Source organism: Pelodiscus sinensis, chromosome 10 (assembly GCF_052426305.1).
Source record: "Pelodiscus sinensis isolate ZL-2025 chromosome 10, ASM5242630v1, whole genome shotgun sequence".
In the NCBI taxonomy this organism is placed as follows: domain Eukaryota; kingdom Metazoa; phylum Chordata; order Testudines; family Trionychidae; genus Pelodiscus; species Pelodiscus sinensis.
The window spans coordinates 24,432,788-24,457,655 of NC_143061.1; the positions used below are offsets into that span (position 1 = coordinate 24,432,788).

The 24,868-nt window shown below is 46.2% G+C and overlaps 1 protein-coding gene across 2 annotated transcripts in view; it reads right to left on the reverse strand.

Moving 5' to 3' along the window:
• Positions 1-10,256, reverse strand: part of MFSD1 (major facilitator superfamily domain containing 1) — a 39,471-nt gene extending 29,215 nt beyond the window's left edge. Inside the window, exons 1-3 of one of the 2 annotated variants that reach the window (XM_075937797.2) lie at positions 10,000-10,256; positions 5,656-5,708; positions 673-785 (exon numbers count right to left, since the gene is read on the reverse strand). In XM_075937797.2, coding sequence (XP_075793912.1) covers positions 673-785; positions 5,656-5,708; positions 10,000-10,150 — 317 coding nt within the window. In that variant the 5' untranslated portion in view covers positions 10,151-10,256. The remainder of the gene's footprint in view (positions 1-672; positions 786-5,655; positions 5,709-9,999) is intronic. The other variant, XM_075937798.2, reaches the window with a different exon arrangement.
• Positions 10,257-24,868: the final 14,612 nt, after the last annotated feature.

Here is a 24,868-nt window from a genome sequence, read left to right on the forward strand (position 1 = left end):
ATACTACTGCTAAAATTTGATGCAGTTACATGACTATTCAATTACGCTATTTAACATGCCTTGTGTTCATCAGGATTATGTTGACCCTCTTTAATACAGCACACTGCTCTGGCAAGATCCTTGGTCCAGCATGATTTTAATTGCTAGATGTCCACTTATCATGGGTATGGACAAATTTCCCGCAGTCCTATAAAGTTTTACAGCCACCCGTCCTATTTAGATCTAAATTTACCCCTAAATGTCTTCTAAGACCCCAGTAAGCAGTGGAATTGTTGGGAATGCTGCTAGACATTATTGGCCTCTCGTGGTTTGGCAAACTCTCTGTCCCAAGCATGCCAGACTAAAGAGATTCAACCTGTAGCAAGTTTAGGCCTTAACAAATTGTCAGTTTCAAAATTCATGTAAAGCAAGTTTAAAACAAAAAAGTGTATTTTAGTTTTTAAAAAGCCCCACACACCTGATTTTAAAGTTTTTTTAAAAGAATCAAAACGTTTAAATCTCACAAACACTTTTTTCTATTTTGCAGCTTGTTCAGATTCAAGCATTCAAAGAAACTCCATGAAAGCAAGTAGTGTGTTCCACTTGGAAGGAACAAGTCATTAGCTGGGTGGATGCATGTCCAGAAAAACCTCATCTATGTTTTCAGTGTAAATGGACACTTGTCATGCTTACCGTATGCCAAATACTCTGTCTATCAGAAAGCCTCCAAAGAAACAGAGAACCACGTTGGGCCAGGAATACCAGGCATATAATGCCATGAATGTAGCAGTGTTCACCTTCATATCCTAAGAATATGAAAAATTTGCAACAAAAAAAAAAAAAAAATCATTTAGCACTATAAAATTAGTATCAAGTAACAATTTCTCAAATAGCACTTAATTAAAACAGGACTATTCAACTTTGGAAGCCCAGGGGCCACAGAGATACTCACAGCACATGCCAAGGGCCGCCACTTAAGTGTGGTTGCATATACATGCAAATACCTTCTTACATACTGATGGGCATGAATACAAAGCACTTCCCACAATGACCCAGTGCCCCTCCTCCCTGGGGGCTAGAAACACCGACACCTTGTACACCCATCTGTTCCAGCCAGCCCTTCCACTTGCATCTTTCAATGCTCACCTCACCTGGGAGACGCCTCACCGTTGTGAAGCATGTTCCAAGTGGAGGCCATATTCAAAGGATCCCACCCACAGGCCGTGTGTTGAGCCCTGCATAAACCCAAACCACACGGTGGGCTGCAAACAAATGGGCCGCATGTTGAATAGATCTGAATTAAAACACTCTTTTATAAGGAAGCCTGCATTTTTTAACTGCTACCAAGTGTTTAGAAATCCCAAGGTAAGTCTTACCAATTGCCATAGGAAAAACTTTAAAAAAATGAACAGTTTTCAAAGTGCTACTAGCTAGACTAACATGTAGATGGTATCATGAGCTTTCGTGGCCACAGCCCACTTCTCCAGAAGACTGGAGTGTTGGACCAAGATACTTCTTGGATCTGGACTCACGATACCATCTTTTTTTTGTTAGTCTTTAAAGTGCTACGAGACTATTTGTTGTTTGTTAAGTTTTTCCTGTTACAGACTAACTTGGCTACCCCTCTGAAGCAACTGCCATAGGTAATTTAGAATGTTTCACTGGCAAAGGGTAAGCCTTACCTATAAAGCTGTAGAATTTCTATGAGAAGACTGTTTTTAAAAGGCACCAACACACACACACACACACACACACACACACACAAAAAGACACCACATAGTGAGTGTTGGGCTCTTAGCTATTCTTTGTGCCTCTGAAAATCTCCCCAAGTTGGTTTTAAACCCCAAGTTTCTAGCACTTGCTGTGAAGAAACCATTTCAAATGTAACCAATGCACGCTTAGTCCGAAGTGAGAGATTTTAAACCACCCAAGACTTAAATTCTAGCCCAGACAGATAGTTCAGGTCCTGGAGAGCTCATCCAGGAGAAGAGATTTCTGCTTGAGACACAAACTACTATACTGTGGCTATATTCCAGTCTCAAAGAGAAATCAACAGGTCCTAGCTTCCCCTCTGGACATGCATAGAGGAGTGCACTCAGAACACAGTTGCATGGCATGTAGAAAATGCAAGCCTTCTGTATAAGCTCCCCAAATCCAGCCTTCTTCACACAGTCTTAGGGCTAGTCAACTGAAGCATATCTGATGAAGACATTCTGTGCCAACAGAAGATTTTGCAGTTTGTTCACATTCAAACACTCAAACTCGTGAAAAAAGTAGGATGTCAACTTGGAAGGATCGAGCCATTAGATAGGTGGATGCATGTCCACACAATCAAAGAATACTAGAACTAGAAAGGACCTTGAGAGGTCAACAAGTCCAGTTCCCTGCCCTCATGGCAGGACCAAGCACCATATACAGTAGACTTCCGATAATCCAGAACCTATGGGACCTAGGTGGTGCCGGATTATCAGATATGCCGAACTATCAGGAGGTAATATAAGCTGTTTTTTTTTTTTTTAATATATATATATATATATATATATATACACACACACACACACACACACAGTATACATTATATACTGTATATAAAGTGTTCTTAACCCCTTTTATTGTACATAACATATACAGTATACTGTAATGTTTTAGTTTTAAGCCTTTTTTACCCTTTTTGCTCAGTTCAGCTGCTGCTGCTATTACCTTGTGACTCATTTTTTGCCGAAGCTCACTCACTAGGCTCTTGCCATTTTGATGCCGGACTATCAGGAGTGCCGGACTATTGGAGTTTTACTGTACCTCTAACCTGCTCATAAAATATCTCCAGTGATGGAGATTCTACAACCTCCCTAGGCAATTGATTCCATAGCTTAACCTTCATGACAGTTAGGACGTTTTTTCCTGATGTCCAACCTAAACCTTACTTGCTGCAATTTAAGCCCATTGCTTCTTGTCCAGAAAAACCTAATCTACATTTTCAGTATAGATGACACTGTTGTCATGTTTACCATATTACAAATACTTCGCCTATCAGGAAGCCTCTAAAGAAACACAGAACCACATTGGGTCAGGAATACCAGACAAATACCATGAATGCATCAGTCCCAAAGGCTTAATTACTCCATCTCAAAGACAAACAGAAGCTATGCTGGCATGAGAGCATCTCCCCACAACTTAACACTGGCATGCACAGTGCTTAGGTCAATGTAATTTGCATTATTTGGAGGAGTGGCTTTGTCACACCCGAGTGATGCAAGTTATATTGACTTAAGCACTAACGTAGACATGCCCTTAGATTTACCCCTAAAAACCGCTTACATCTACAATTTTTGTAAGGTTTCAGTCATGCTGCTCCTGCCCGTTGTAAATTTCTGCATTTATGGCTTCCTAAGCAAAAGTGAAACTTTTTACTACTGACACGCAGAAGGATTGTCAAACACAACCAACACAAAAGGCAAATACCCTAAAACAGTCAGACACTGACTGCATTCTTACAGAATATTAAAAATAAACTAGCCCCCAAACTGATTTCTATAGTCCCTTGCAAAACAACATGGATCAGTATGGAAATTAAGGTTAAAAAAAACAAGAAATATGCAAAACTTTGACATATATAAATGCTGTTGAAATGAAAAGCTTTCAGGCATGCAAAATCCATCAGTATTTTGCATACCAATTTGTCAAACTGTAGAAGTGTAATTATTTCCTCTCAGTTTTGGTTTACTAAGAGCCCAACTCTTATTTGTAATGCAACTTATTTGTAGTGAGTATCATTTATCCATATGATTAGCCCCCACTAAGTGAACTGGATTATTTTGTGCACATGCACTACCAAACAAGAATAAGGGTCATGGATATATATCCCATTGCTTACTGCACAACTAGAAGGTATGCAGGTACCTTTGTGATAAATGCAGTACAAGAACTCAAGGAATTGATAGTTACAGAGCAGCAGCCCAGACTTTTTGCATGTGCTCAACTCCTTCCTTGCAAAATAAATTCTCAGATGGCCATCACTTCTCTAGTTTGAAAGCCTTAACTGGACAGCCATATAAATACGACATTTCAGTCATTTTTCTAATTTGACTTTAAAGCAAGGGGCCTTTTAAATGCTTACTACAATCACATAAAAAATTGGGTAAATTTTATACAGTGTTGTGTCACAAGTTCATCTATCTAAATGCTGAAAACTACTTTAACAAAAAAGCACTGGTCTAGACAATGCACTGTCAGCAGGAGGCACCACTGCTCATTGGGGTAGTTTAATTATACTGGCAGGAAAGCTCTTGCCCACTGGCACAAAGCAGTTTCAGAGGAAACCTTAGTGGCACAGTTGCAGCTGTGTCACTAAGATTCATAGCACAAACAGTCTTAATGCCATTCATAAATGCAGCATGGCAGAGAGATGGTTCTCTTGGGAAAATCCTGACTTGAGCTCAGTCTCAGCCATAAGTCTACTCCGCCTCCCTGTGTTTTAAATACAAAAAAGGAGCTGGCAGGTGCAACTGACCACTACCAAATGGACATGCAACTATGCTATTCCAGACAGGTAGGTTGTGGCTCATGTGAAAAACACCATTAGGGAGGGTCACCTCCTGAGTATCCTGGTATTTGCATGCAGAGAGTGCATAACTCCAGTTCATGATCTCTCACTCTGGTCAGGAAGGTCAGATATTGCACATGTACAAGTAGTTTTGCTATTTTAGACCTTTTCCAAATTCAGCAAATGCACACATTCCACCAATAGGGCTAACTACAGTTTCTTCTTCCTGGCAGTCATTTATTTTATTAAATATCACCTTTATGGCATGAGAAATGTCAGATAAAAGTGTATGAAGGTAGGGGTTTGAATCACAGGTGGCACCTCTTATTCATAAATACAAAGTCATTGCTTTGAAACAATTCATACACTAATTTGAGCCTTTAGAGCATGCAGATACTACTTAAAGTAGACCCAAAACTAAAATTCTGAGCATTCTTGATGACTATGAGTGAAGCTTTGTTTAGGACAGACCCAAATGATGCCTTTTCTTTATTGTTCAAACCATTAAAGACACATCAGCTTGAAAAGTACTTATCTTCAGAAATAAAAAAAGAGAGCTTACTTCCAAGCCCCATCCCAACTTGTAGTTTTACAATACTTCTTCCCCTACTTCAAAGAAACCTCCCTCTGCCCCTCCAGTGCCTTGCAAAAGATTCCTCTCCCAACCCCACCCACATCACACAAGGGGGAAAATAGACTAAATGGGTAGTTATTCTAGATACAGGAAGGACAACATCAATCCTTCATATGAGTTCAATGGGATTATTCACAATTATGCCTGAGGAATATTGCAGTACTGCTTTAGGCCATAAGAAGTGATACTTTAATAGGCACATAATTTTCAAAAAATAATTGAAATTGTTATGGTAAGAGTGTTTTTAAAAGTTACATTCAAGAAGATCAATGTTTCAACTAATACAATAGAGTAAGATTTAAAACTTGAATTATAGCGCTTGACAATGTTCTTGTTATAGAGAAAGAATCAATGCCCGTTTACTAGATTACATGGATGATTTCTCCATTCTACTAATGCACAGTTAAAGTTGTCTTTAGAATAACATAAAGTAAGCATATTTCTGAAACACAGTCCCTCCAAAAGAGTCAGCTATTATATGTAAGGAATTTTCTTCACTTACCCCTTGAACCTGAGTCTGCAGAGCTGCTGGGTTGTCATAACAAAAATAACTACCTACCAAAAAAAGTTAAGACACTAAATAAGCAGACTATTTAGAAATACTGAATATAAAACTAAGATTATTTTAATAAAGATTGTATAGCCAGGTTCCAGGTGTCATTTACAATAGTCAAACTGGATTGCATTTTAAATAACATTTGTGCAAAATCATGCCATGGATAACAGACGTTTCCCATTGTGTTTATTAAGTTCACTTCCCTCAGTAGTCAATGGAGACTACTGCAATGCTTTATGATACATTTACAAACAAAAATGCAGTAATATATTAGTAGTTTTAAAATCTGTTTAAAATAGTACTAAGCTTGCCAGTTAAAGAAGTTCCCTATAAAATTTGAAAAGAAAATTCAACCAGTGATATTCTTCAGGTTTGTTCAGCAAACCTTAGGAATCAAGTTAAAGATAACTAGGGATGTTAAAATACCATTGTTTTACTAATCAGTGAGTCAATAAAACATCAGAACATAAGAACGGCCGTACTGGGTCAGACCAAAGGTCCATCTAGCCCAGTAGCCTGTCTGGCGACAGTGACCAACACCAGGTGCCCCAGAGAGGGTGGACTGAAGACAATGACCAAGTGATTTGTCTCTTGCCTTCCTTCTCCAGCCTCTGACAAACAAACAGAGGCCAGGGACACCAATTCTATCCCCTGGCTAATAGCCTTTTATGGACCTAACCTCCAGGAAATTATCTAGCTTCTCTTTAAACTCTGTTATAGTCCTAGCTTTCACAGCCTCCTCTGGCAAGGAGTTCCACAGATTGACTACACGCTGTGTGAAGAAGAACTTTCTTTTATTAGTTTTAAACCTGCTACCCATTAATTTCATTTGGCGTCCTCTAGTTCTTCTATTATGGGAACTAATAACTAACTTTTCTTTATCCGCTCTCTCCACACCACTCATGATTTTATAGACCTCTATCATATCCCCCCTCAGTCTCCTCTTTTCTAAACTGAAAAGTCCCAGTTGCTTTAACCTCTCCTCATATGGGACCCATTCCAAACTCTTAATCATTTTAGTTGCCCTTTTCTATCAAAAATTCTATCAACTTCTCCATTAGTCGAAAGGGGAAGGCAAATGGCTCAGTCCCGGCTCACGATGGGTCTGGGACCAAAGCACACTGTGCTTCTGCAATTTAAAATGCAGTAGGAGCGGGGGGGGGGGGGGGGGAAGGGGGTAGGGGGAGGAGAGCACTGCACAGCCATAGCAGGGTTTGGACTCAGCATGACCTGGGACTGACACAGGCTGCCTGCCCAGCCAGCAGCAGCCCATCCACAGGGATTCCCGCTTCCTGCCAGGACCCCCTCCTCCACAGACAGGGGCTGCTGATGGACCAGCCTCCTCTGTCTCCCCGTGCTGCTGTCTCTGCAGGGGGAATGAGAAGAGGGGGGCACACAACACCATGGAGATGGTGCTGGGGGAGAAAACCAGCACCAGCTCCTGCTTCCCCCTGCCCCTGTTACAGAGGAAGCAAGGTGTGGGGAGAGGGATGAAGATGCAAGTAGTCAACTGGACTGCTCACATCCCTAAAGAGAACACTATAGGGGATTCACATAATTAGTGACTGGTGGTTATCTAAGTGTGTGACTAAAACAAGTTATTGTGTGGATGCAGTATACATCACTCTTTATTCCACAGCATCATGAAGGTATCGATAGGATTGTTGAAAGGAGGGTCACTAATAAGTGTCCCTCAGGAACTTCTACGGTTCTGCATTTGTAAAGTCCTGCACAGATACAGAACTGGTACCTGCATCCACTAAAATGATCCACAGATGCAGATACAAAGTGGATAGCCACAAATTTGCTGAGCTCTATGCATTTGCACTAGCCACACCCAAAGCCTGATACAGCAAAAAATACAAGAAGTACCAGTGCTCACAAAGGAGCCATTTTTCATTTGATAAAAAGGAACCCTTCCTGTTAATTAGAACCTGCTCAATCATACTGAATAAGCAATGATCCTTCAAAACCTAATCAAATGTGGTTTGTTTAAAGTATGGTTCTTTAAAGTGAAGATGCCTAGGCTTCTATCATGTTTTACTTTTTGAAAAACAGCTATAAAACCTACTGCAAATGTTTTAATTACTTTTTTAAAACCCTCAAAACAGGGTGTTTGGATATAAATATCCCTGAGCAGAGTATAAAAATTCAAATATTATAGCTCTGCACTAGTGCATAGGAAAGTCAGATTGAAAAATAAAACTGACTACTCCATTCAACCTGGGCAATAAACAAAGAAAAAAAATGCATGTAACTTAAAGAGTTACTAAAAGCTAATTAAAATAGTACAGGCAGTCCCCGGGTTACATACAAGATAGGGACTTTAGGTTTGTTCTTAAGTTGAATCTGTATGTAAGTCAGAACTGGCATCAGCCGCTGCTGAAACTGATCAGTTTCAACCGCGGCTGAATCTGGACGCCAGTTCTGACTTACATACAGATTCAACTTAAGAAACCCAGGCGTCCCCAAGTCAGCTGCTGCTGAAACTGATCAGCGGCTGATTCCAGGAAGCCTGGGGCAGAGCAGCTGGGGTGCTGCTGGGTTGCTCCAGTAGCGCAGCTCCAGTAGCGCTGAGGAGCTGCGCTACTGGAGCAACCCAGCAGCACCTCAGCTGCTCTGCCCCAGGCATCCTGATTCAGCCGCTGCTGAAACTGACCAGCAGCGGCTGAATCAGGACACTGGGGCAGAGCAGCTGGGGTGCTGCCGGGTTGGTCCAGAGCGGCACTCCGGACCAACCCGGCAGCACCCCAGCTGCTCTACCCCAGGGGTAGGCAAGAAAAGCCTGGTCTGCTGGGGAGGCGGGGCACTAGCTGCACCCCCCCCCCAGCAGATCAGGGAGACAGGGGTGGCGGGACCACCCTAGTCCTCCATGGCTTTGCTCCATCTCCCTGGTCTGCTGACCTGGGAGATGCGGAGCAAAGCCGCAGAGCACGCGGGCAGTGGGATAGTCCAGGCGCGCCACGGCTGTCCCACTGCTGGTGTGCTTCGAGGCTTTGCTCCCCATCTCCCTGGTCTGCTGGTCAGACCAGGGAGACGGGGAGCAAAGCTGCGGAGCACGCCCATAGCGGGACAGCCCAAGCGCACCTGGGCTGTCCCGCTGTGGGCATGCTCCAAGGCTTTGCTCCCCGTCTCCCTGCAGACCAGGGAGACGGGGAGCAGCTTTTCTCGCCCCAGAGGACGGGGATGGCGGACCGCGGTGCATCTGGGCGTCCCGCCGCTCCCGTCCTCCGGGGCGAGAAAAGCTCCGTTCGTAACTGCGGATCTGACATAAGTCAGATCCGCGTAACTCGGGGACTGCCTGTATCTAATTTGAATGTCTTGCTACTGTTTGCATCAAGTTCAGTGCATAATACCCACTATTAACAACATGTTTTAGCTATTAATCATTTAGAATGAAGCTGCCCAACTCTGAGGATTGTCATATGAAAGACTTGTATCACAATAACAAACTGTGAGGATTCATACTAACTGAAAGGTAGACAGTGATTTGGGTGTGCAACGATAATTTCCATGCACCAGATCCAACCCCTGATTTTCTAGTTTTGAGAGTCTGGAGGCTTCAAGTCAAGAAAAGTACACTTGCATCGATAATGTATTTCTTTTTTCCTGACACAAAGAGGTGAAAAACAAGGAAGGCCAAAAGAAAATAAGCTTAGTGCCTGCCTACACAGCAAAATTCATGTCAGTGAAACAGTTAAAAACTGAAGTAAAATAAAGCAAGAAGGTTGGGGTTTTTTAAAATAACAAAGTGAGAGAAATCACAACCGATGCTAAACCTATTGGCCTCCTAATTTTCTACACAGATATTTATTGGTATGTAGTGTGTTAATTCTCTGAAGCGGAGCCCTGCCATAAAACGTAACTGTTAGGCTCCAGGGGGACTTTTAATCCTATCTATGGCAACAGGCTGGCTCCTACTTAGGCAGATGGGACAGGGCTGTAGGAGGAAAGCTGCATGCACCAGTGTTTACAGCCCGGGACATTTGACCCCGGTAACGAGACAAAACAAAGCCGGGGGGGGGGGGGACCAGTGACCCTGGCCCGGGAGAGGACGCGGAGACAGGACCCAAGGCAGCACAGCGTGTTTCCCACCAACTGACTGCAGCGAGCCCCTGCCCCAGCAGCAACAGGCTAGGAGCTCGCTAGGCGGCAACAGCGCAGAGAGCGGGCAATGGAGAGGGGGGCGAGGGCCCGTCGCGGGCACAGAAGGGGCCCGGCCTCGCTGTCCCGCCTCCAGAGCGCGGGCGCGGCCAGCAGCAGGCAGGGGCGCACGGTGGCGGGACTCACCGAAGCCCAGGAAGCACATGAGGGCCAGGACCAGCAGTCGGTGGGCCAGCCGCTGCGGGTCGCACAGGGCCGGCAGCGCCTTGCGCTGGACCCCGTCATCCTGCGCCGAGTCCAGCAGCGGCCGCTGCTCCTCGCCGCCCGGCTCCCCCATCGCGGCGTAGCTCGGCAGCCACTCTCCGGAGCAGGCTCCGCGGGGCAGTAGTGGATCTCACGTGACCCGATCAGCTGACCCCTGTCCGCCGGTGGTCACGTGATATCAGCCACCCGTAGCGCCCGCCTCTTAGGGTAGTGGGCGTCACCCATGATGCAGCGCGGCCCTATCGGGGATTTTCCCGCTTAGCCGGCAGGCGTCGCTCTCCTGCTCTCACGCAGCTGCGCTCAGGAGCTGCCATGGCAACACGGGGTTTGCCAACCTTCTATCCCCTGAAAAACCTCTTGCCCCGCCCCTTCCTCTTCTGGAGGCTATGCCCTAATCCCGCCCCTTGTGTGAGGCCACACCCCCTGCTCCCTCCATGCCCCCCCATCCTCTTAGCTGGCTCCCCCAGCCTTGCTCACTCTCGTGTCCTGGGATTGGGTGCGGCTTGGCTGGGGGTGCAGGCTATGGAGTGAAGCCAGGGATGAATGGTTTGGGGCACAGGGCTGGGACCAAGGGGGTTCAAAGTGCAGGAGGAGGCTGTGGGCTGAGGCAGAAGTGTGGGGTGTGGGAAGGGGCTGCAGCCTCTGGGGTGGAACCACAAACGAGGGGTTCAGGGTGGCTCTGGACTAGGGGTGTAAAATCCCATTTATTTGGTTAGTGAGTAAACACGGTTAACTAGTTAGCTGACTGACAGGGTGGGTGGGAGGCTCAATCCAACCCAACAGGAGCAGACCCCCCCCCCCCGCCATGTTTCCCGTCCCCTTCCCCCCCCAGGTAGGGACTGCACCTCCTGGGCTGGAGCAGTCACTGCCTGCAGTGGTCTAGACACCTCCACCCGTTGGAGCAGCCCCCTGCCTGTTAAGGGTGAGGCTTACTGGTTAATTAGTTAAACATTCACATCCCTACTCTGGACTGGGACAGAGAGTTGGGCTCAGGGGGGGCAAGGGCTCCCGCTAGGCGTGTGGGTTCTGGGGTGGGGCCAGGAATGAGAAATTAGGAATGCAGGAGGGGCTCTGGGCTCAGATTGAGGAGTTTGCAGGGTGAAAGGTGTTGACTGGACCCACCAGGGTCTCTTTCAGACCAGATATTCCTGTCAAAAACTGGATATTTTGGGTTCACTGAAGTTTCACTCTCTTCTTAAATGTTCTGGGCTTAAATGTTATGGATATAGCACTAACAGCAGATGTTATTATAGATCCATTCAATTAAAATAAATTTTGTTTATAAGTTGGCAGAAATGCTTATATCAAAGTCTTTACCTTCTCAGCATAATAGAATTACCTTATCTCTCTCATTAATCAGCTCAGCAGCCATTCAAGAAAATTGTGATAGACTTTCATGTAATTCTGGAATCAACAAAGAGGCTGAAATTTCATCCACTAAAATTCTACAGGTTGAAATATTAGTTGATACGCCTGTCTAGTCATTCTGTTTACTGTTTCAGCAGTCTTTTAAGTAAGTAGCAGTTTGTGATGGATAACCTTAATGTGTATTTTTGCCAAGTTTAAAAGGAGTGGAGGCTTATTGCAGATGAATGAAGAAAAACAAGATCGTATTACAGAACTGTGAATGGAGGCTGGGTTTCAATAAAATCAGTTTGAAATATTTCTACTAGAAACTAGCAACTTCTTCTAAGAGAGATATTGCAAATCTGATTAATTTGTTAGCTAAAGGCATAGTATTTTTAACATTTTGCATTTTGAAAACTCATCTAACACTAATAAAATCCACTAGATCAGGATGTGCCCATATAAATAATGCTTTCTCTGGCCAAATATGTTATTATTAGATATTGTTATACAATTGCAGCATATCAATTCTTACAGGTCCCAGCTGAGATTGGGTCCTTATTGTCCTAGGTACTGTAGCAGCACAGTAAGGGTCTGTATAGACTACACAGTTTTTTCAAAAAAGTTGCCTTTTTTCAAAAAAACTACACTACTGCCACATTCTTTCGAAAGTAAATCGAAAGAATGTGGCAGTTTTGTCAACAGCGGTAAACTTCATTTTACAAGGAATAACGCCTTTTTTGATAGAGATCTGTCGAAAAAAGGCGTGCGTGGACTTGGGGGGGGGGTTGGTTTTTTTTTTTGTTTTTTTTTTAAACAGACCTCTAGGGAAAAGCCCTGGTGGACAGTCCATCTGCAGGAAAAACCTCTATTGTTCCTGTCTGTAGTCATGTTTTAAAGGCACAGGCACCCTACGCAGCCATTATGGCAGGAAGGCAGCCAGAGAAGCCTCTGATCACACAGCTCTCCCTGCCTCTCTGCCAAGGGAGCAGGAGTGGCCCAAGGCCGGCTGCAGCAGCCGGCACCCTAGGTGGGGCGGCACAATCGGCGCCCCTGCCTGCATGGCCGTCAATGGCCGTGACATCATCACGGGGTGCCCCAGCGCCCCGTGATGTCATAATCGGGTGCCCAGGCCACCGCCCTCCCTCCCCAGTTTTAAAAAGACTTTGCTAGTTGAACAAGAAAGTTTATTTTTTAAAACATTTTGTGCAGTTTTATTTTGTTACAAAAAGTTATTTCTTTGCACGTTGTTTGTTAATAAACATAATGTCTTTGATATAAAACCTGGTGTGTGTGTGTGTGTGTGTGTGTGTGTGTGTGTGTGTGTGATGGGGCGAACCCTCCCCGTCCCCTGTGCGCCGCCGAGCAGGCGCTACTCGGCCTCCGGGGGGGGCCGGCCCGAGAGTGCGCGGCTTGCACACAAGCCGCGCCGGGGCTTGAAATGCCGGCAACCCTGCCGGCGCGCGGCCGAGACGCAGCAGGAGGGGCGGGGCGAGGGCGGGAGGAGTACCCCCGCCCTGACGGACGCGGAAGGGGACCAACCGGGGACCAGACAGGCGCTGTCAGTCCCGCCTCGGCCGGTGACGGGGGAGGGGAAGCCTCCGGCGGGAGGTTTAAAAGGAAACGCCGCGCCGCCATTGAGGCGGCGGGGGCTAGCAGGAGAAGCGGGGCAGAACAGGGAGCGGGGGTGAGTCAGGCGACCTCCCAGGAGCGTGGATCCTGTCCCCACCCGCGCTACGCCAGCACAGCCCCCCGTCGCGGAAGGGCGGGGGTGCTACAGGGCCGGCAGGCTGTCGGACAAACCGAAGGTAAACACCCCGAGCGGGGAACGTCGGGGGGGGAGGGGGAAAGGAAGCAGCCCAGGGCAGAGCTCACTTGAGCTGGTGGGCTGACGAGTTACGGCCGGAGCCCCGTCAGCCGGACCGGAGCCAGTCAGTTCCGCATCCTTAGGGCCCTGGGCTGGGGCCCGTGAGTGAGGGCGGGCCCGGGCCCCCCTTTCCCCCACCCATCCATGGGGAAATTACACTGGCGCTGTGAGCAGGATCAAAGCACCTGAGCGTGCAGCGGGGAGCCGAGCCCCCGCAGGAGAGCGGGGCACCAGGGCACCGGGAGGTGCCGCGCCAACCCCGGGGGCAACCCCGAGGACTCTGGGGACGCGCGGGTACGGACGCACCGGTACAGTGTGTTAACTGACTGGAGACTGGTGCAGTGATGGGTTGTGGGAAGAAAGTTCTTGGGGTGGGGGACACAGGCCAACAGGCCCCACAGCCCTGGGGAGAGTCATTGGGCTCCTGCTGAGAATCTCTCACGCAGAGCCTCCCAGATGCGGACCTCCACCTGATTGGCTCGGTGGAGGGCAGCTGTCCAGGGCTGCTTGAACCGCTTCCCCTCCACATCAGCCCATGTCCTCCACCCTGGGAGGAAGGCCTCCCCTTTGCTCTCCACCAGGTTGTGGGGCACGCAACACGCAGCCACCACCTAGGGTATATTGCATTCCCCCATGTCGAGGCGAGTGAGCAGGCACCTAAACCTTCCCTTCAGCCGGCCAAAGGCGCATTCAACCTGTAAGCGCGCCCATGTCAGGTGCGCGTTTAATTGTTCCCTGCTCATGTTCAGATACCCAGTGTAAGGCTTCATGAGCCAGGGCATGAGAGGGTATGCCACATTGGCCACAATGTAGATTGGCATCTCCACGTCCCCAACAGCAAAGTTTCACTGCAGAAAGAATGTTCCAGCCTGCAGCCTGCGGTAAAGGTAGGAATTTTGGACGATCCGAGCATCATGTGCCCGGCCCAACCACCCCACACAAATGTCAGTGAAGAGTCCATGGTGGTCAACCAGGGCCTACAACACCATGAAGAAGTACCCTTTTCTGTTGATATACCAGGCTGCTCGATGGGGCAGTGCACTGATCGAGAAGTGAGTTCCATCGAGCTCTCCTCCACAGTTTGAGAATCCCAGCCCAACAAAGCCGGTCATGATGGTGTCCAGGTCTCCAAGGTAGACAATCCTGTTCAGCAGCTCCAAGTTGATGAACATCATGAAGGTCTCATGGAATTGCAGCAGAACTTGAAGCACTACAGTGTGAGGCCATCGCCTGCCCAGGGGACAGCTCCAGCTCCATGGCAAAAAAACAATTAAAAGCACAAAAACCAACCAGGAAAAAAAATCTGTGGTGTCCCAGAAAGCAGAGGACTCCAGGCAAGCACTACAGAAGCTTTCCTGTCCCTCTTGGAGGTAGGCAAGCCACCTGCAGGAGCAGAGGAACGGCTGTTCAGGGGGGGGTCCCTTAAAGTACGCTTCTCTGCAAAAAGCATGCTGCAGGACCCGGAAGTAAAGGCTGCCCCTATGCCCTGGCAGAAGTGTTTCCAGGTTCCCTTTTTTCAAAAAAGCAGATTGATTTTTCGATCTGCTTAGTGCAATCTAAACATTCTTTATCAAAAGAGGCTTTTTCAAAATTATCTTTTGAAAAAGCCTCTCTCTAAAAAGGGGTGTAGTCTAGACGTACCCGTACACAGTAATTGGTGTCTGGTAGAACTTACACGTTAGATGCTATGTAGATCCAGACCCGTACGTAACAATTTCTAGGGGGGAAAATGTGCTTTTTTTGTAAATGTGGACCACAATTTTTTTAAAGATAATGGAGTTCAAAATAGTGATGCAATGAGTGTGCATATGAGAGGTTAATGAAAATGTTGAGTGCAAACAGTGATGGTAAAATGATTTTACTATAACACACTAAAAATTTACACAGTAATAAGGGTTTTATAGAAATCACCTTTTGGGACCATGGCGGGCAGTGCAGCTGCCATGGTTCTCCACTCCCTCAACCACCTCTGCCTGCTGCTGCTCTGCCTGCTCCGCAAGGCCAGCGCCAGGTGAGAGCAGATTGGGCTTCTGGCCATCGGGGCTGGGCCCGAACCACTTCTCATGGGTGGGGGACACCGTTCTGCCCACCTATCTCCCTGTAACACAGCACTCTCCCATCCCCTTAACAGTGGTTCTCAAACTTTTTGGCCCATGGCCCACATGGCTCAATGCAAACCTTTCCATGGACCACTGTTGCTAATGGAAACTTGCCATTAATTACACAATTATGCCTGAGCCATTTTGCTAGTGCTGCAGATAGGGAAAATGTTTTCTTTATTTATTGCAGGGACGGGGAACCTTTTTTGGGTCAGGGGGACGACTGACCAGTGTTCCTTCTAAGCACAGCTTCATGGGTGATTAAGACTGGGCAGAGCTGATTAATCATCTGTGAAGCTGTGCTGCCACGCAGTTTAGAGGGAACACTGCCATTGACCCAAAGAAAAATCAGCTGGAGTCCACACAAATGAGAAGCAAAAAAAAAAACCCTCCAGAGCCCCCCAATTCTCATTGATATGGCCCTCAACTGAAACACTTCACTCCTCTGTCCCAAGGAGGTAGAGACAGGGAGGACTGAGGTTCAAGGCTTCCCCATAGGCCAGGTTTACTCTTCTGGGGTTCCAGGGTTAGTGGATTTTGTGGACTCCCCGAAGCCTTGCAGTTGGGGGATTCAGTATGCAGGACAGGGTTGCCAGTGAGAGGAAAGGGGGTGCAGGATCTAGGCAGGAGGTAGAGTACGGAAGGAGATGAGGGGGTGAGGTCTGGATGGGATGTAGGGTTCAGGAGCAGACTGAGAGTAAGGTGTCTGGCCAGGTGAAGAGGCAAGAGCAAAGGAAGGTGCAGTGTGTGGCCAGGAGGGAAAGTGCAGGAGAAAGGGTGGGTGCAGGAGTGGGCTGAGGGGGTAGTGTGTCTGGCCAGTGGGAAGGTGGACAGGAGCAGGGATGGGTACAGGAGCAGGTTGGGGGTACATGTCTTGCCAGGGAGAGGGGACAGAAGTAGGCTGGGGTTAAGTGTCTGGCCAGGAGGGAGAGGGCAGGAGCAGGTTGGGGGTAGATGTCTGGCCAGAGGGGACGGGACAGAAGCAGGCTGTGGGGTAGGAATGGGCTTGGGGTGTCAGGTCGCAGTGCGGTGGGTATATGTGAGAGGGCTGGATGTGGGGCACTTACTTGCCTTCAGGCCCCACGCCGGTCCCAGGCACCGCATCCCGCTGCTCCCATTGGCTGGATTCTGGGCAACTGAAGTAGCAGGGAAAGCCTCCAAGCAGCACGTCCACACACTGCTGTTCCTCCAGCCAGCGTTGGGGGAGTGCTTCTTCTCCGTGAGCCAGATAGCGCAGCAAGGCTTCGGGCTTTCTCTCCTCTCCCCCAGCCCCCAAGGCAGGAAGCCTACCTCGTGGGGAGTGGGGGGGAGGTAGGGCGAAGCTGCAGCGCCAGCACGTGCTCCCCGCTGCAGGGGATGGAAGGGGGGCTGAGCTCAAGCCATGGGCCATCTGGAGGGCAGCCATGGAGCCCCCTCTCACTCACTTGGGGGACCAGGAAGGGTTGCTTTCGCACCCCTCCCCCATGTATGGGCCTGAGATCAGACAGAACAGGTGTGAGAAAAGGATGTGACATACAAACAGAAGATAGGGAAGCAGGCCCATGAAGAATAAGTGTTTTATTTGAATTCACAAAGAAATTTTTGGCAGAAATTGGAACTGAATTGAAATCTCCTGAGTCCCAAATGAGTACCATAACCAGAAGTCCTGCCTTTGTACTGAAGGAGGAAATAATATGGTAGTAACCGTTTTTGCCAATACTTTCATGACACAAATTATCCATTAGTTTATAAACAGAAGACACTTTTTTGCTTCAGAAAACTAGCAATAAAGGCATTTCTTATAATTTGGCATAGTCTATGTGGAGGACACATCTGGAATTTTAAGTTTCTTAAAAACACATTTTATTTATACTTCTTCGGTATGCTACTGTTTGTTAAATATACCTAACTGTACACTGCCTGTGTTGTATCTGTTCTGCCAATAAATATTACATACATATTTCCAGCTGTTGATCTGCCAACTTTCAAGAGTACTAAAATTTCACTTAAAAATCTCCATTTTTGAATTACAAATTGAACCACTCTAGTCCAGCGCCAAACTAGATAATTTGTCAGATCAGGGATGGTCAATATTGTCTAGCATTATTACCAACACTTCTGCTGTTCACTGAGCTCTTAAAAGACATTTAGGGTAAATTAGCACTAACACTGAGAGCCAGGACTGGTGGCTGTAAACAAACTTTATGGGACTATATGAAACTTGGCCATACCCATGATAAACAGATATCTGGGTAACTAAAATCATGCCAGACCAAAGAGTGGCAGACTAGAGAGATTCAACCTGTATACATGCTAAGAAAGAACTGGTTAGTCTAATATTTAAGTACAGAAGCTTCAGGGGATAGCCAAGTTAGTCTGTACAGGATAAACTTAAAAAACAACAAATGATCTGGTAGCACTTTATTGACTAACAAAACGTCTATAAAGTGCTACCAGAACATTTGTTGTTATATAAATACAGGACATGGTAATTAAAAGAATGACATTTTTGAACCAGATATTCAGCTATTGTAAATCTGAATAGCTCCCCCAAACTCAATGCAGTTATATCACTTTCCATCAGCTGAGGATCTGACCTTCAGAGGTGTAGCGAGGGTGTTATGTGCCCAGGGATGAAGGCAAAAGTTGCACCCCCCAATAATTTGTGGGACTTTACACATTCCAATCTGTGCTGGGCGGGGAATGTGTGAACAGGGATTGTCTTGGACCCTCCGTGCTGCCCCTGTCCAGCCAAAGTGCAGAATTTGCCACATAGGAAGCAGGAGCTCGCAGCCCGCAAGGTGAGCGGGGGCCCGGCGGTTTGGGGTGAAAATGAATCGCACTCACATGGGCAGCCAAGGCCAGAGAATTACTTGTGTGGGGGCAGTGCACTGTGTGCATCCAGTACGTCCGCGCCAAGCCTGGCAGCACGACGGTGGCTCGTGGGAAATTCGGGACCCGGGGCTTCTGAAGGAGGTTGACGAGGCCAGGCTGCAAAGGGACCCGGGTTAAAACTGCTGTGCGGGTCCCAGGTGGCATTGCGTTGTGAGCAGCCACTGCAGCGTAGCTGGAGTGGGAGCCAGTCTCTGTAGAGAGCCAAGCAATGTCCCCAGCAGAGGGATGGGACTCAGGGCATGGGGTTCCGGTGTCAGAAGGGAGGTTTGGGACAGGGGGTTGGTGTTTGGAGGGGCAAGGGTGGAGTTAAGGAGTCATGCAGGGGGTTGGGTTTGGGGGCGGGCTCAGGGACAGGGGCAAGGGTGCAGGAGTCAGGTATGGGAGGTGAAGGGCTCAAAGCAGGGCGCTGAAAGGCAGGGATAGGTTACTGGGACTGGCCAATGGTGAGTGTGACTCAGCTCTCACAGCGGATCCTCACAGGGCAAGGGACTCCAGGAGCTGGCCCGGGTTTCCATCTACTCCCCTCCAGCAAGTGGAGAGGCCTAGATCTAGGGGGTCGACCCTCATCTGAAAGTGCCCCTGCAGCTCTTGGGGGTTTCGTAGCTCTGAGGTCTGCCCAGCCTGCAGCTGCACCCCAGCCTCCAGCTGGACCGAGAGAGGGTAGAAGTCAGAGTTAGCCCTAAGCTCCAGCTGCTGCCCTTCCATCCCCTGAATTTAGGGTCGCCATAGTAGAGTTGCTCTGATCTTGCACAGAGGCTCAGTGTAAAAAGAAGTTGGGTCTCGGTGTCTCGCCCAGACTGCGCTGCAGGGGCTATTCACAGGCAGCTAAATTGGTGCCCCCCTAGCGTGGCACCTGTGGACAACTGCCCCTGGCCTCACTATACCCCTGCTGACCTTTATTGTGCACTATTTCATAACAAAAGCAACATAAAAAGCTTTATAACTTACTGATCCACTTGGGGGAGCTAGTGGGTAATTTGTGACCAGACAGATTAGACTAGGGGATTTAGGTAACATTAATTGTTACAGAGGATTCCCTGCCCATTTGACAGAATTTTCTCTCCCCTCCCCTCCTTTCCTGTAGATTTTACTGCAAGAGGAAGGAAGTAGCCTATTAACACTCAAAAATACCATAATGTAGATTAAACAAAAAACAGGACTATGTAGCACTATAAAGACTATAAAGATGGTTTATTAGGTGATGAGCTTTCGTGGGCCAGACCCACTTCCTCAGATCAAATAGTGGAAGAAAATTGTCATAACCATATATACCAACGGATACAATTTAAAAAAATGAACACATATGAAAAGGACAAATCAAATTTCAGAACAGAAGGGAGATGGGGGAGGGGGAAGGTAAATGTCTGTGAGCTAATGATATTAGAGGTGATAATTGGGGAATCTATCTTTGTAATGGGTAAGATAATTAGAGTCTTTGTTCAAACCTAAGTGTAAAGTGTTGAATTTGAGCATGAATGACAGTTCAGAGGTTTCTCTTTCAAATGTATTCTTAAAAGGCCTTTGAAGCAGGATGCAGGTTATCAAGTCGTTGAGACAATGCCCTTTCTGGTTGAAATGGCAAGAAACTGTTTTTTCTTTGTGATCCTGTCTAGTATCTGTTTTGTGGGCATTGATCCTTTGGCGAAGTGTCTGAGACGTTTGTCCAATGTACATAGCAGACGGATACTTTCGGCACATGATAGCATAAATTATATTTCTGGATGCGCAGGAATATGTGCTCTTGATCTTATAACTCACTTGGTTAGGTCCAATAATGGTATCAGCAGAGTGAATATGTGGACAAAGCTGGCAACGGGGCAAATTGAAAGAGCCAGACGAATACCTAGAAACCATCTACTTCAAGACAGACCCAAGAAAACCAACAATAGAACAGCACTTGTCATCACCTACAGCCCCCAACTTAAACCTGTCCAACACATTATCAATAAACTACAGCCTATACTGGAACAGGATACTAAACTCCGAGAGGCTCTGGGAGACAGACCCATAGTCTCCTATAGACAACCACCTAACCTCAAGATTATTCTTACCAACAACCACAGGACATACCACACTAATACCAACCCTGGCACCTTCCCTTGCAACAAACTAAAGGTATTAGTGCCTGGGAGCCTATGTCTTGGACCAGGACCCCATTGTGCTAGTTGCTGTACACAGAACAAAAAGATGGGCCAAGTCCCAAAGAGCATATAGTCTTCAAGTATTCGCCAGTGAAAACTTTTCTTTTGATAATACAGAGGTGAAAATCCTAGCTCCGTTGAAACTTCCATTTGCACCAGTACACCAGGTTTTCATCCAGACGAGAATAGATGCTCTTCAGAAATATATTAATGTATCTGAGAAAACGTCACCATTTCCAGGTATGAGATTAAAGAGTTCAGGGAGTGACAAACACTCATCAGCATCAGAGAAATTGCCTCAATTTCCCTTATAATTTAGTTATAAGATTTTAATAAGAGGCTCCCAGTAGCTTCACAGAGTCCCCATTCTCCCACAGCATGTCAGTATAAACAGCACTTGATAAAATTGTAGACTTAAGCTGCGAAGAGTGTTCCCAGATTTAAAGTGAAAAGTTCATTATATCCATTTACTGTGTAACAGGCACAGATAAAAAGTGTGCTGTTTCCTGCTTTTGTATGATACAGTCAAACAGATTGACGCTAGCTGAGCACACACAAGAGCATGATTAACCTCACTGGAGACCTTTTTCTCCTTATTTGAATATGGTTGTTCTAAGCGACAAGTCTGATTTCATGGATCTTTCTTTTAAAGTGATTTCAAATTGATTATTTTTGTTTAAAATTGTTGTGATACCCAGATGTGGAATCACATAATCCTGATGCTGTATCCCGCAGCTTTCCTTGCCCCATCTCTTCCCTCCCATTGTGAGGCCAGAAAAAGATTTGCATGCAGTTTTACTTAACTGGTTTAAAAAGATTTGATTGCAGTTACCATCACAATCTATTTATAGAGAATTGATATAATTATGTTATTGTGTTTCTATCTCTCTCTTACACACACACACACACACACACACAATAATGCAAAATTATCAAGGGACAAAATAAACTATAATAACCTATTTAATACTTTTAAATAATTATTACTTTTAGTACTATTAAGCTACTTTTACCAACCCCATGTCTTTAATTCAAGGAAATAATTTTTAAACTAATGCCATGGTAGATCCTGCTCAAAGGAAGCATTTCTGTCTTTTCTTTTGAGCCTAAATAAAACTAAAATGAATATAATTCGACTAAAAAATGAGTAGTCCTGTGGCACCTTAGGGTACATCTACCCTGCAACATTATTTCGAAATAACAAGCATTATTTCAAAAAAACTTAGTCTGCGTTTACACAGCAGGCAGTTATTTTGAAATAATGTCGAAACACTGTCAAGCTGGAAGACTTCTTACTCCAACTCCTGTAACCCTCATTGTACAAGAAGTAAGGGAAATTGGAGGAAGAGTGCTCTATTTTGAAATAAGTGCTGTGTAGAGGCTCCCACTTTGAAATAAGCTATGCAATTGACATAGTTCAATTTGTGTAGCTTATTTCTAGTGAAGCCCTGCTGTGCAAACACACCCTTAGAAACTAACAAAAGTATATAGTATCATAAGCTTTTGTGGGCATAACCCACTTTATCAGATTTTGCCCCTGAAAGCTCAGGATACTATATACCTTTGTTAGTTTCTTAAGGTGCCACAGGACTACTAATTGTTTTTAAAGTTATAGACTAACTTAGATACTCCTCTGATCATTTGACTATGTCCACTTTAAAAATGCCAATATTTTATGCTATTGTCAGGGTCATATTTTTAAGATTATTATTCAACAGCTTTGAAATAATACTGACACTTTATAATATAATCTACTATACATTTTAGAGAGCTTGTGCATCTGTGTCCATCTGTCTGTCAGTGAGTCTGTTTGTTCAAGAACTCCTCCTAAACAGTAAGAGCTAGGACCACCAAATTTGGTATGCAACTTCCTCTGACCATAACTTAAAGCAAAGTCAGAATTTGGTTGTGCCAAGACAATCAGCTGTGCATGGAATATGATTTTTTCACATCAAACAGAAAGGGAGGGGTGTGAGAACACGGAAAGTTATACCCACAAGTGACCACAGGGAGGCAGCAAGCACCCAGCTCTGGGGAGCAGCTGCTGACCAGCAGCATAGCCCCTGCTACCTCCAGAGTACCCCCAGGAAGCAGCCCCCTTCCGCTGGGGCTATCCCCGGGAAGAAGCCAGTTGGCAGGCTGCATGGCCCCCAGTGCCCTACGCTAGCTCTGGACCTGGAAAACACTGGGCATATCTTCTAGTTTAATACATAGACTATGCTATCTACATTATTTATTAGGATAAAATAGGATATTTTCCCACCTTTAAGCTCAAAATTGTTGCTATACTATTTATGCTTCCCTCCCCCCATCTACCCAGGCCATCACTACAGTCCTCACCTTGGGGATGACCTTGTCGCATCTAAAGCATGATATCTTTAATGTACAGTGTGAGTTAAATCTAAGATGATTCTCAAATGCACTGAAGGTAAATGTTTATGTCACAAATAAATACAGTAGATTACTCTTAAACTCATACTTTGGAATGTTTATTACAGATTCAATTCCTGTGTTAACATAAATCAAAATACTTAAAATGCCATATGATACCAAATGCTTAGTTTAACAGCATACAATTGAGCAAAAACTGTATACAGAACTTTATAGGTGCTATAAAATTCTAGTGCTTATAACCTCACTGTTTTGCTTTACCCTGATCAATCAAGTCCACTGAACACTCTGGATTGTAAATACTCAGATGAATCAGTGATTAGCTTTCACTGGTTAGGGTTTTTTTTTTAATTACTTCTGTCTCCAATGAAAATATTTCAACATATGACAAAACAAGAACGAGGCAGGGGCTGTATTTAACGTTATTGAATACCCATCACTTTTATTATCCTTTCTCTGGTAAAAGCCTCTTGTATATTGCACCCTATCTTGATACCCCATTATGAAAATTCCTTTTTATCTAATGAAACAAACTCTTTCTTAGCCATCCCATTAGACTAAAGAATGCTCAGTGATTGTAATATGGCCCCTCTTTTTCTTCTCTCTGAAATGTTAGTTGTTTTATATATTACGTCTGAAGGATGTCAATTTTTTTTTTTACAGCAGAGATGATCAAAATACAACTGATGAGGTACTTGAATACAGCACAATCTGTCTCAACTTTACTATACTACGAGGTATTAGAATACAGCCTTCAGAGATGTAAAATTGCTGTATGCAGAACCCTAACATGACCCAAGAAAGCAGGCAGCCCAGTCATGGTGAAAGACTACACACTGGCCCTTTAATTGCTATAGGCCACACTTTCATACTGAAGATGAAAATGGCTGCACGCTGCTCCATTTCATGCCCATTGGATGAAATTCTCCCCTTGCCAGAGGGCTAGCATCATGTATATGCCCCCATGTAAGTACCACTTAAAACCTACTGGGCTCGTCTACACTGGCCCCTTTTCCGGAAGGGGCATGTTAATTTCAGCTATCGTAGTAGGGAAATCCGCGGGGGATTTAAATATCCCCCGCGGCATTTAAATAAAAATGTCCGCCGCTTTTTTCCGGCTTTTAGAAAAGCCGGAAAAGAGCGTCTACACTGGCCCCGATTCTCCGGAAAAAGCGCCCTTTTCCGGAGGCTCTTATTCCTTATTCCTTTGAATAAGCAATGCCACAATAGCAATGGAAGTTGCCAGAGCCTCAAGTCCTTAAAATCGCTGCTGGGGCTCCAGGCTGCACATTCCAGAGAGCGCTAAGGGTTAGAGGGGGCACCGCGCTCCAAGAAGTGCTGAGGGCTGGCTGCCCTCAGATCCACCACTTCTGCCCTCAGCCCTGTCCCTTCTGGGAGCACAGAGCTGGGCCCCTCTCATCTTGCCCAGGGGCCCACAGAGGCTGTTGGCTCCATTGTCACTATGCCATACTTCTGCTGCTAAACACACCCTTTTCCTTTAGTATCCATAGAAGTTTCCCTCATAATATGCACATTTATGTAGAGCAGTATTTAGCACAGGCCTGGGCAAAATACAGCCCGTGGGCCGGATCTGGTCCACCAAGCCACCGGATCCGGCCTGCAGAGGCAGTGGAGAGCCCCAGGCAAACTCCCTTGCTCATTCTGCAGGCAGCTCAGAAACACCACTGTGGGGCGCTTTTCTCTTTGAGTCTGGAAGGGAGGGGGGTAGATTCAGACGCTGCTCCCACCCCCAGCACTATCCCATTGGCCAGTTTGTGGACAGACACTGGCCAATGGGAGCTGGCTGTTTCAATAACAAACAGCTACAAAGCACAACCCTCCTGTCCACTTACTCACTCAAGCACATGGCTGAGCAGGCAGAAACATTTTAAGCTCTGCAAACCTTTAGCTAGGCAGGCAGGCAGGCAGGCTGGTAAGACTCCTGGTGAAAACCTGCCTCTGGCACAGGGGTGGGCAAAAGGGCCACTGCAGGCTGGATCTGGCCTGCCAAACGGGGTGGATCTGGCCTGAGGAGGCCATGCTGCTCCCCCACCTCCAGGTCAATTAGGGGA